This window comes from Salvia hispanica, chromosome 2 (assembly GCF_023119035.1).
Source record: "Salvia hispanica cultivar TCC Black 2014 chromosome 2, UniMelb_Shisp_WGS_1.0, whole genome shotgun sequence".
In the NCBI taxonomy this organism is placed as follows: Eukaryota; Viridiplantae; Streptophyta; class Magnoliopsida; order Lamiales; family Lamiaceae; genus Salvia; species Salvia hispanica.
In genome coordinates this window covers 23,690,752-23,701,785 of record NC_062966.1, presented here as the reverse complement: position 1 = coordinate 23,701,785, position 11,034 = coordinate 23,690,752, and the positions used below count along the sequence as shown (strand labels likewise).

The 11,034-nt window shown below is 34.3% G+C and overlaps 1 protein-coding gene across 1 annotated transcript; it reads right to left on the bottom strand.

The window, feature by feature from the left end:
- Nucleotides 1–8,525: 8,525 nt before the first annotated feature.
- LOC125206530 (putative late blight resistance protein homolog R1B-16) lies at nt 8,526–10,338 on the bottom strand. Its single transcript, XM_048105776.1, has 3 exons — nt 10,029–10,338; nt 8,726–9,945; nt 8,526–8,588 (listed from the first exon to the last, which is right to left on the bottom strand). Exons 1-3 carry the CDS (start codon nt 10,336–10,338, stop codon nt 8,526–8,528), a joined length of 1,593 nt encoding a protein of 530 aa, XP_047961733.1.
- Between the last annotated feature and the right edge of the window lie 696 nt (nt 10,339–11,034).

Sequence of the window (11,034 nt, the reverse complement as noted above, 5' to 3'; positions counted from 1 at the left end):
TTTTTCATGCTTTCCTTATTTTTTGAAGGTCAACTACATGTGGTTGGTGAAATTTACCGGACTAACCGATTTCACCGGTAAAATCAGCCACATCAGCTGATTCGATTGATCAATAACAAATGGATTGATGTTGTCAGCAAATAGTTGTATATGCCGGTGAAATGAGCCACAAAAGTTGGCCAGGTGAAATCACGTAGTTGACCTTCACAATTTTGAATAATGTAATCAACCACATAAGTTGATTCGATTGATCAATAACAAATGGATTAATGTTGTCAGCAAATGGTTGTATATGAGTTTCATGTGGACTAAATTCATATTTGCATTTGTTTATATAGTTGTGGACAATGTGAACTAAATTTTTATTTTGGTTTTGTATAAATAATTGTTGTGGACAATTACCGTACAAAAAAGACAACCTAAAATAATGGATGTACAACACACTCATGTATGTGTGTGTGTGTGTGTATATATATATATATAGAGTTCCATTATCCACAAATCCACTCTTAAGGACCGAACCACCGAACCCTACCAAATTAGGGCTTTTAGATCTAGTTTTTTATGGATAAGATACAGAAATTTATAAATTATTTTCGCCTTCATCACAAGCCTATTTTAATTCATCCGAAGGTAAATAAGTCATACTAACATGTTACGAAGATTTAACTTCGTTCCAAAATATATTACTTCATTCTAGTAGGTTTTTACTTCATTCCAGTACGTAAATGTGGTTTCGCCGTCGCGTGCCGTTCTTTCTCTCTACAATATCTATCACCAACGCCATGACGCTAATATGGTTTAATAAACACATGGAATAATGTAATAAATTATTGGAATGAAGTATGTGTAGAAGCATTTGAAGTCCTACGGGAATGAAGTAAAAATCTTATCCAATGAAGTAATAACGTTTCTGAATGAAGTAATAAACTCACTTGAATAAATTGCATTTTTAAATGTTAATCAAGAAAAAACCCACGTTAATGAATTTGAATGAAGCATATGTTGAATCATTTCAAAACCTATTGGAAGCAAGTAAAAACATGTTGTAGTTTCAAGGTATTACGTACAGAATGAAGTAATAAACCTATATAATGAAGTAAAATGGGCTTGTAATGAAGCCGAAAAAATTTTCACAGCAGCACATCTCATCAAAAAAACTAGATCTAATGGCCCAGATTTGGTCTCTAGTTCGGTCTTTAAAATTGATTCGACATTGATCACAACTCTCTCTCTCTCTATATATATATATAAATAGGAATTGCTCACATATTCTATACTCCTCCGTCCCACGAAAGATGTCACACTTGTGGGACGACACGGGATTTAAAGGATTTTAGGAGGTTTTGTTTTTTGTGTTAAATGGAGAGAGAAAATATAATTTTTATATTCATGTGAAAGGGATCTTTTTCCAAAAAGGAAAATGTGACATCTTTTGTGGGACAAACTAAAAAGGAAAGTGTAACATCTTTTGTGGGACGGAGGGAGTAATATTCTACTCTGTTATTTTGTATCTAGTTTTTTCCCTATAAAAATCTAAATATTATAGATAATATCTATATTTAGAGAATTTTATATAATTCAGTAAGTAGATAGTCTCATACAAATGATTTAGATATTTTACTAAACGATAATATTTCTATAGGATAAAAACTAATTTTGAACTGATTTTCATATATGCACATTTCAACCATTTCGTGAATTATCACAACATTTTGAATTTTGTTAAATATTTTTTAGTTCGAATTTATGTGATGTAAGTATATTCTAGTATATGCAAGAGATTCTTGGTAAATTATACAATGAGAAGTTCTCAAAATTAGATTAGTGGTAAACAATTTAGTTATAAAAGAATAAAACTAAATAGGGGAAATTATAATTAAAATGATATTTCTCGTTGGAAAATGTGCTTTTAACTATATTTATTATGATTAAAATTAAGAAAAACTTAACCTAAGCTTGTTCCTTATTTTGAAAGGCTCAAAAACGAAAAAATCACTTAATTAACCATAATTTATAAGATACTACTACAAGAAAGGTAATATATATTCTAAATAATAGTAGGTGTGTAAAGTACAACAAAATTCAAGAATAGGTATAAGAGCGACAAAAGAGAAGCAAATAATTTATTAAGACATACGAGATCTATGTGTTCAAGTTAATTTAATTAAGCTTACTTGAGTATATGAAATGAAGTAGTAATAACAAATCGGGACAAAAGTGTGTATGTTACAAATTAGTGAACTCGGTTGATTCTTAATTATTATCTTCATTTTATAATTAGTTAGTAGTACTATCTTTCTTTCAATAGTATTAGTACGTACTCCTATAAGTGAAGTGTGTCAAGTGTGTATCCGTGCATGTATTTAAACAAAGGTACACAAAATTAATTAATTCACCTTCCATTTGCATGCATGTAACTTTACAATTGAATGTATTTTCTTTAACTAGAATTAGAAAAAAAAAAAAAAAATTTGAGACCCCACATTTAGGTAGTTCATCTTATTAAACAAACATTACGTAAAAAATGAATTATAAATTTGAATTAAAAGCTAGCGTTCTAATATTTTTACCCCAACGGGTTATTCAAGTAGGGGACAAAACCATCAAATTCACTCGTTCTTATGTGATATATATGAACAACGTAAGGTTAAGTCACTTTCGCCTTTTGAAATAATCTTTTTTCAAAGTCCCAATAGTTAGGATTCATTGTACTAGTAGAATCTTTTTTCTATTGCAAGGGTTCATTAGAATAATCTTCTCTTTTTCAGTGATACTTTTGAAACGGATTGTTGAATTAATAATGTAGTAGTGCAAAACTAAAAAAAACTTACTTTTTGTTTTTTGTAAAAGGTGGCTCGTGTATATACGGGTGAAACAAAAAAAGATCATATTTTTGGTTTACGTCAAGAGCTACTAATTCTAAAAAAATTTAATGGATTATCGTGTTAATTCCCCAAAGTCAAACTAGATGAATTGAATTTTGAATATACTGCCTGTAGGTCCCACAAAAGAATGAAACTTATTTTTTGCTACATATGAAACTACGCTATTTTAATTATAGTTCGCTGCCGGTGGGTCCCGAGCCCGAATAGTTTGCTATCGTGTTATACATCTTTAATTATGCTCTATCTTATAATCATGACTTAACGAAATTAATAGTACTATTATATACTCCATCGTTATTAATTAGAGATATAAAAATAATAAACAAAACATAAAATGGGCATAAATTGTTCGAAGTGTAATTATCTTTTAAGTTACTGCCGAATAAACGATGTCACAAATTCTGATATGATACATTTTCACCCCAAATAATTTTTTTTTATCATGCATATTTGGGCTATTTTGATTTATGCGTGATTTTGGGCTGATTAAGTGGGCAAACTTGGGTTTTGTGATCCCTTTACAAATATTTAGGAATTATTCACATTAATTTTGTTTTTCTAATTCTAAGAGTTAATTCGTTTTCCCATGAATCTTTTCGAGGCTTAGGTTAATGAATTTTGGCTTTCAAATCATATCTACTACAGATTATTGAAAAATATTGAATATGAGTTTAGGCTTTCAAATCATATAGTACTACAATTAATTGAGAAAAGAAGCCAACGATATATAGACATACAGTAATCTCAATAATAAATAATGAAATTGGTACATGATTAATAAAACCCTCCTTTGACGCTAATTTATGAACGCTAATTTGGAAACAAGAAATAAATACTCATAATCAATGCTTGTGATTAACTTATCAGTTTTGGATTTTTCAGAAATTTCACGGTGAGCAGCGGTAATAGAGGGCTAGGATTGAAAAAAGGAATAAAAATTGAAATAATTCCACTTTAATTAAATTAGATTTTAGAAAACTTAAAATGGAATAAAATTAATAATTTTTTTTAAAAAAAAATACCTCATTTGGGAATCATATACCTAAAAATTGAAGATATTCACATACTCCTATACCAATACTCTGTTAATTACATCTTTCTTTTCTCGAAATTGATGGATGGAAGCGACTGCAATAAGAGGACAAAGAGCGAGGTTAGATTCTAATTGTAGCTCAAACCTATTGATGATTACTATTCTAAGAGCAAAGTTAGATTTTTATTGCTAATTGTAGCTAAAAATATTGATGATTACTGTTCTAAATTGTGCGTTATTGGTTTTATAATGTAGTGTGGATCAGGGTTTAGAGTCGACAGAATAAGTGAGTTACCTGATGAGATCATACACACCATACTGTCTTTCCTACCCTTGAGACAAGCTGCGGCCACTAGCCTTCTTTCTCACCGATGGCACCATTCATGGAAGAACACTTCTAATCTCGACTTTTACGACCCAAACCAAATTTTTATCAATCGCAGCTCATGGCGTGTGGAGACGTGCCAACGTGTCAAAATGGTCAATTTGGTTCTCGAATCACACCAATCCCTTTCCATCAAACAGTTTACAATTTCGATTTACGCAGACAAATCAGCACATAGCACAATCACCAAATGGCTCGAATTCGCGCAGTCGAGACAAGTTGAGCGATTGGATTTAAACTTCAACTCTATGACTAGGAGTGAAAGGCGTGCGGTTGTGTTAGAAGATTTAGTGCGAGAGATGAGGCCTATGAAATATGATACGGAGTCAAAGCAGTGCGAAGAACAACCATCAGCCCAAGAAGCGGAGGCTCTACCTCAGCTTCACCAGCCAGCGGCGATCGAAGGAAGACAAAAAAGGAATTGTGGACCGCCCAAGAGATATGTAAATTTTCTTTAATTATTGTTTCCAAGTTTAGTTTATTAGTTTACATTATTTAATTCCTTTTGAGATATTTTCTTTCCTTTTGAGTAGGACCGCTTAGTCCTATAAATAGTCCTACTTCATTCATTATGCAATAAGAAAGAATTGGAATAATTGAATTCTTCTTCTTTTGCTTAAGTTCTCTCGCAATTTTACAATTCCTCAACATCCATCGATACTCCAAGTTATTGCCTCGGAAGACTTGGGGGTATCAAAATATCTCAAGGCTCTGTCTCTGGCGGCTATGAAAGTGAGTGGTCAAGACATCTCCTATTTCCTCAAAAGCAGTCCCCTGTTGAGGGAACTCAATATCACAGAATCGTCTTTCACGTCTGATGTTCATATCTCGGGCGACTTGGAGATTCTTCGGTTACGTGAATGCATCTTTAGGACATCCGTTATCGAAATTTCTGCTCCACGTCTTTATGAAGTTGTTTCCGATGCAAAACCAGGCGCCCTACGGTTCAAGAATGCTCCAAGACTTGCTATGGCAAGTCTTGGAATTGGAAGTCTAAAATTCAATTTTGCTTCAACAGTATCTTGCTTTCTTTCCCATCTCGAAAAACTCATAGTGTCTATCCCACACTCAAAATCTAAGGTTAGACATTGCACGGAAAAATCATTAAGTTTTGTGACATTTTAGTCTGTCCCCCATTTTAAAAACCAGCATTTTAGCATTATTTGGTTTATTAATACATTTTGTCATTTATAAGGTTGATGGTGCTGATGATAGTTCACTGGTTGTCTTAATTTGGCAGATTCTTTTAAGCGAAGTGCTTCCTATTATGCCTAATCTAAAGGAGTTGTGCGTTGTAATTTCGTGTCAACAAGTGCACCACTGTCTTGAGCCGGTAACATCTATAAAATCGGCATGTCCTCGTTTTCAGATGTTCATGTTCAAGGTTGGTATACTATTAGTATAAATTCAAAGGGTCATCAAATGATATTTTCCTCATTTTATGATTTCTTACATATGGATATATGCAGTTTAAAATGTACTATAGAGATGATGAAATATGCCCATACAAATATGAATCTAGGCCAATTTATGGCTATGGACCATCACATGATTTTGGATGCCCACACCAACGTCTCAAAATGTTAAAGTTTCAAGGATCGTGTGCGGCCGATATCATCAAACTGATGACCTATATTTCAGTTTGTTGCAATGCATGTCAAGAGATAAATACTTGTGCTGAAAATATGAGTGAGACTAAGGGACAAGCTCATATGGTCCATATGCAACAACTTCTATCCCAGTTACCTCATGAAGTTGAATTCGAGTTTAGATAATATTAATGCACTTTCTTTGCCAATTTTTTGTGTGATTTTTTAACGTGACGTGAGTTCGACTTTGTTGTCCTTTGATTATGGACACAAAACACAAAATATTTATTATAGTGTATGGTAGTTACGTTATTATAAATGTGCATCGATTTGTAAGTGTTTATTGAAAATAGTGATTATCGTTTCAAACACCGTTCCTGCCTGCATCACTTTTTGATGAATGTAGTATCATAATTACTCCTATAGAGAGGAATTGCACAGAGTTCCAAATTCTGGAGATTTCTTGGTAAAGTCTACAATTTTATTTACAATACTTCCTTTCTCATTTTAAATTCAAGATTCTAATATTTTCTTCTAAATTCCTAAAAACAAACACGCTTATATTTAAATGATTCAATCAAATAATAGCTAGAATTAAATAATAACTACCACCCAATTTTGGTGATCTAATGGGCTTATTAAGCCAAGTAGATTTTATTTAAATTTTGTAAAATAGCTACACTATAATTCATTCTATATTTTTGGTTGTTTTTTTATTTCATCTCTTCTTTCCATATTATTATATTGCTTCGTAGATTACAATTAATGAATGCAGTTCCAAATCTTCATGAAAGAATTTCATTATTTACTATTCCCTCCGTCCTACGTTACTTGAGTCACTTCTTTTCGACACTTATTTTATAAAAATAATACTCCCTCCGTTCCAGATAATTCGGGTCACTTTGATCGGGCACGGGTTTTAAGAATTGTAATGAAAAGTGGGTTGAAAAAGTTAGTGGAACGTGGGTCCTACCTTTATATATTAGTTTTATAATAAAATGTGAGTAGGAATGAGTTAGTGAAATATGGGGTCCACTACCAAAAATGGTAAAAGTGAAGTGGGACAAATTATGTGGGATAGACCGAAATGGAAAACTGGGACGAATTATTCAGGACGGAGGGAGTAATAAATAGTTAAAGTGAAAATAAAGTAAAGTAAGAAAGAGAATAATAGAGTTAAGACCGGCGGCGGATCTAGGAGGGGTCGGGCGGGGTCGGCCGACCCCACCGCCTGCCACGGAGAATCGCCGGGAAATGCCCTCCAGCGGCCGCTGACCCCACAGTCTCCGCACCTCCGCACCTGTGCTTGCGTGCAGAATTTCAAGATAGGAACGTGTTTTGGTTTTTTGTACAGAGCAGCAGGAGGGGAAGAGGAGAGAGGGGTAGAAGATGAAGGATTTAACTTTACAGTTGTGGGACCCATTATTGATTTTTCTCCTTTTGGTTAATTGACTAACAAATTCATGAGACTTGCGAGGAATCGAAGATATAGTATGCATCTATTTAGATAATTAGTAGTAATGCATCAAATATTCGTTTTTTAAGTATAAGACACAACTTACGATTTGTTTCCGAAAGTGAGTCAATTATGCTAATTAATTAGCAGAAGCCGCCCATTTCATCATAATCCTGACACAATATAATTTTGTTAGATTTTTGAAAATTGAGGACTATCATAAAGGTAAAAAGGCTGATAAAATAATCATTAAGAAAAACATGGTTAAGCTCTTACCTTTCATTTAACAATGATTCGAAGGTCTTGATTGCCGAGTTCCTGTTGCTCCTCCTTTATTGTTTGAGCTGAAGCCACCACTGACTCACTACAACGTTTCAACTTAATTGAGCGAAGTGTTGGTGTGTCTCCAATGCATGAAGGAATCTCCCTCAACTTTTTTATGTAGCGAAGATGAAGGTGCTCAAGGCGTGGAAAGTGGGTGTTGTCTGTGATCCAACGCTCTAGATAACAATCCTCAATCAGCAAGATCTTGAGATTCAAGAATTGGTCTTCGCATGTTTCCCACTCACACCCACTGAATGCATTCTCTTTCATCTTAAGAACCTCAAGAAGGGGCAACGAACCTATTTTTGTCTTCATGTCTTCCCAAGGAAGATTCGTTTTTTCCAGTGTCAACTTCTTGAGGGAATGCGGGAAGCTGACTTGTAGCATCATATGAGTGACTTCTTCGGCAACGCAACGCCGAAGAGTTTCAAGTTTTGGAGCCAACAAAGATAGTTGAGACGGTAATGATCTTCTTCTCCCGAGGTGTCTACTTCTCTATCGTAGTATAGCTTCAATGATCTAATATTGGGGATCCTTTCAAGCACCCCCGCGCCAAACTTGAGATTGCTAACCACATGAAGTGTCTGTAGGTCTTCCAACATCATATCCTTTTCGTCGTTGAAATGATCCGGGATACAATATGCACCATCAAGTGTCCCTCCATCAACGGTTGCTACAAGCCTAAGTTGAGGCATCTTCCAAATCTCGCAAACGTAATCCTCGCCAGTATTGAATAAAATTAGTGTCTGTAAATTCCAAAGAAAGTAGAACGAAGAGGGTAAAGGATGCTCATCAACAATCATCATAATAAGACGCAAGTAACAAGTTAACAAGTCCACAGAGTATCTCCTCATAATGACCACGACGAGCGTCTTCCCCTAAGTATTTCTTTAGATAAACTACCCTCAACAATCTAAAATTATATGATAAACTCTCTGGAAATATCCCGAAAAGCATCCGGATAAGTGATGCAGATTCCAAGGGCTGAATGAGTGGAGTTGGATATTCATCTTTCTTGAAACTGCTCAAGATATGGCGTTGCGAATTTACGGCCTGTGGAATGCTCCCGTCTTCCAACACACATAAAAACTTCAATTTCTGAGCTTCTCTCAAACATAGATCCCTCAACAGATCATGCATTTTCAAGAATTTCAGTTTTCCATCATGTTTGCGTTCTTTAACTATAAGCATATTTCTATCAACAAGTTCTTCTAGATATTCTTCTGCTATCTCTTCCAAACACTTCCCATTAATTGGCTTTACATATCCCCCCGCAACAATAAATAGGATGTGTAAATTGACGAGAATCGCATCTTCAGTATAAATTCCCATATAGAGAAAACATGGTTTTAAATGAACCGGCAAATTATTATAACTCATGTATAATACTTGCAAGCAACTCTCATTATCATTCAAATTCACAACTGAACTTAAATTCTTTTCAATAAATCCCCACTTTTCTTTTGTTCGTTCTGATTTTGATAAGAGTCCCCCTATCACAACAATTGACAAAGGAAGTCCTTTACAACCTTTCACAATCTTCTTTCCAATGCCCTTCAACTCAAGAGGACAAGCTTCTTCCCCGAACACAGTTTTGCAAAATAGGTCCCAACTAGCATACTTATCCAAAAATTTCAAATCAAGACCACTGGAGTAGTTAAATTGAGACGCCAAGTGTGATAGCCTTGTCGTCACTACAATTCTACTCCCGTTTCTATTATCCGGGAAGAATCTCCTAACTCCATCCCATGCCTCAATAGTCCACATATCATCCATTACAATAAAATACTTTCTTCCAAACAAATATTGGTACACATGATCGCCTAACTCAACTTCACACAAATCTTTCCTATCATTCTCCTTCTCCTCCTCCTTATCCTTGTTGTCTACTTGATCAAGAACTTGTCTAAGAATTTCTCTAGCATTATACTCTTGCGAAATTCCAGACCACGCACAAACATCAAAATGTTGTTGGACAAGTGGACTTACATAGATATTCCGAGCAAGAAAGGTCTTGCCTATCCCTCCCATTCCAACAATCGGGATAATTTGGCGAGTGAGTCCTCCTCTGGTGATATTGTCCAGCATTTGATCCAAAACTTCATCAAAACCAACCGTTGCAACCTCACGAGCAGCGAAAGCAGATCTAGACGAGCCTGCAGCAGCAGAAGTGCTCACAGACTTTACCATGTGGAATTGATCTTGAACTGCCATCTTCTCTTTAATCTCAATCTCAATCAAGTTCATATTTTCTATCACCTTCTGCAGACCTGTTTGATTAGAGATTCGGAGAGTTAATTATATACATTTAGAATAAGAGAGATTTTATTGTTTGTTGGAAATTGAACAAGACCTTGATAGAATTCAGTGGAGCTGATGTTTTCGACATCATTTCTTGCTCGAACATGAATTTGATCGACAATGTAGGACTCGATCACATCTTCAGCATCATAAGCTGCTTCAGCAATGCGACTCTCCCAATAGTCTTCATGCTCGGTGTAGCCACCGTGGGGAGAATAGCTTTCAAGAAAATGTTGCAGGGATGTAACGGCTTGAATGAGAGATTCAAGCTGTTTTTGGTGGATGGAAATTGGAGGGTTTGGATGAGTTTGAAGTTGATCTATGATATTCATTACAGAAATTAGAGCTCCATAGGCAGCCATTTCACTCAAGAAGATTATCTTTGTAAAACAAGTTTATCATGAATAGCGTAGCAATTGGATGATTATATCTTTCCCACTATCTGTTATGGGCCACAAATTCGACTACTTTCTGAAAAGAAATTGATCTCTTGATTCACTTTTTATGCCATCAATATTTTTAATTTAAAACAAATAAAATAACTAAGGTATATGGTATTACAAAATATTCTAAACAATATAAACAATTTTAAATAATATTTTAAAAAAAGTACATAAAACCACACTTAAAAATAATGTTTCCATAATGCCCTTAAATTGTATATATTTTGTTACATTTTCAGAATAATAAAAAAATAAATAGCCATACCTTTCAACCCAATATTTGTTTATCTGATGACGTGGCATGTCGCGTATGTCAAGTATGACAGTTTAAGTTTCTGTCATTCATCTCATTTTCTCGGGTGAAATATATTCAATTTTCCATTTGATCAAACAATTCATTTACACTTTTTTCTGGTAATTAGTTGATCACAAAACAATGTATATGAGCTGGACAAACCTTAGTCGAACTGGGCTGAGCCAACCGATCCACTAGATTGGCCCATATCAAAAAATGTTCATGTTTTTCTTTTCTTTAGTAAAAGAATGGAAAAAACCACAATTTTAATTAGCCAATAATATAATTTTATGATACTTTTAGCCCGATGATGATTTTAA

What these genes read in the sequence shown, in the direction of transcription:
- LOC125206530 (XM_048105776.1), bottom strand. Translation starts at nt 10,338, where the DNA reads ATGGCTGCCTATGGAGCTCTAATTTCTGTAATGAATATCATAGATCAA. An exon ending in CTCCACTGAATTCTATCAAG is followed by an intron (nt 9,946 to 10,028) that starts GTCTTGTTCAAT and finishes CTAATCAAACAG; the next exon opens with GTCTGCAGAAGGTGATAGAA. An exon ending in ACGGGAGCATTCCACAGGCC is followed by an intron (nt 8,589 to 8,725) that starts GTAAATTCGCAA and finishes ATATAATTTTAG; the next exon opens with ATTGTTGAGGGTAGTTTATC.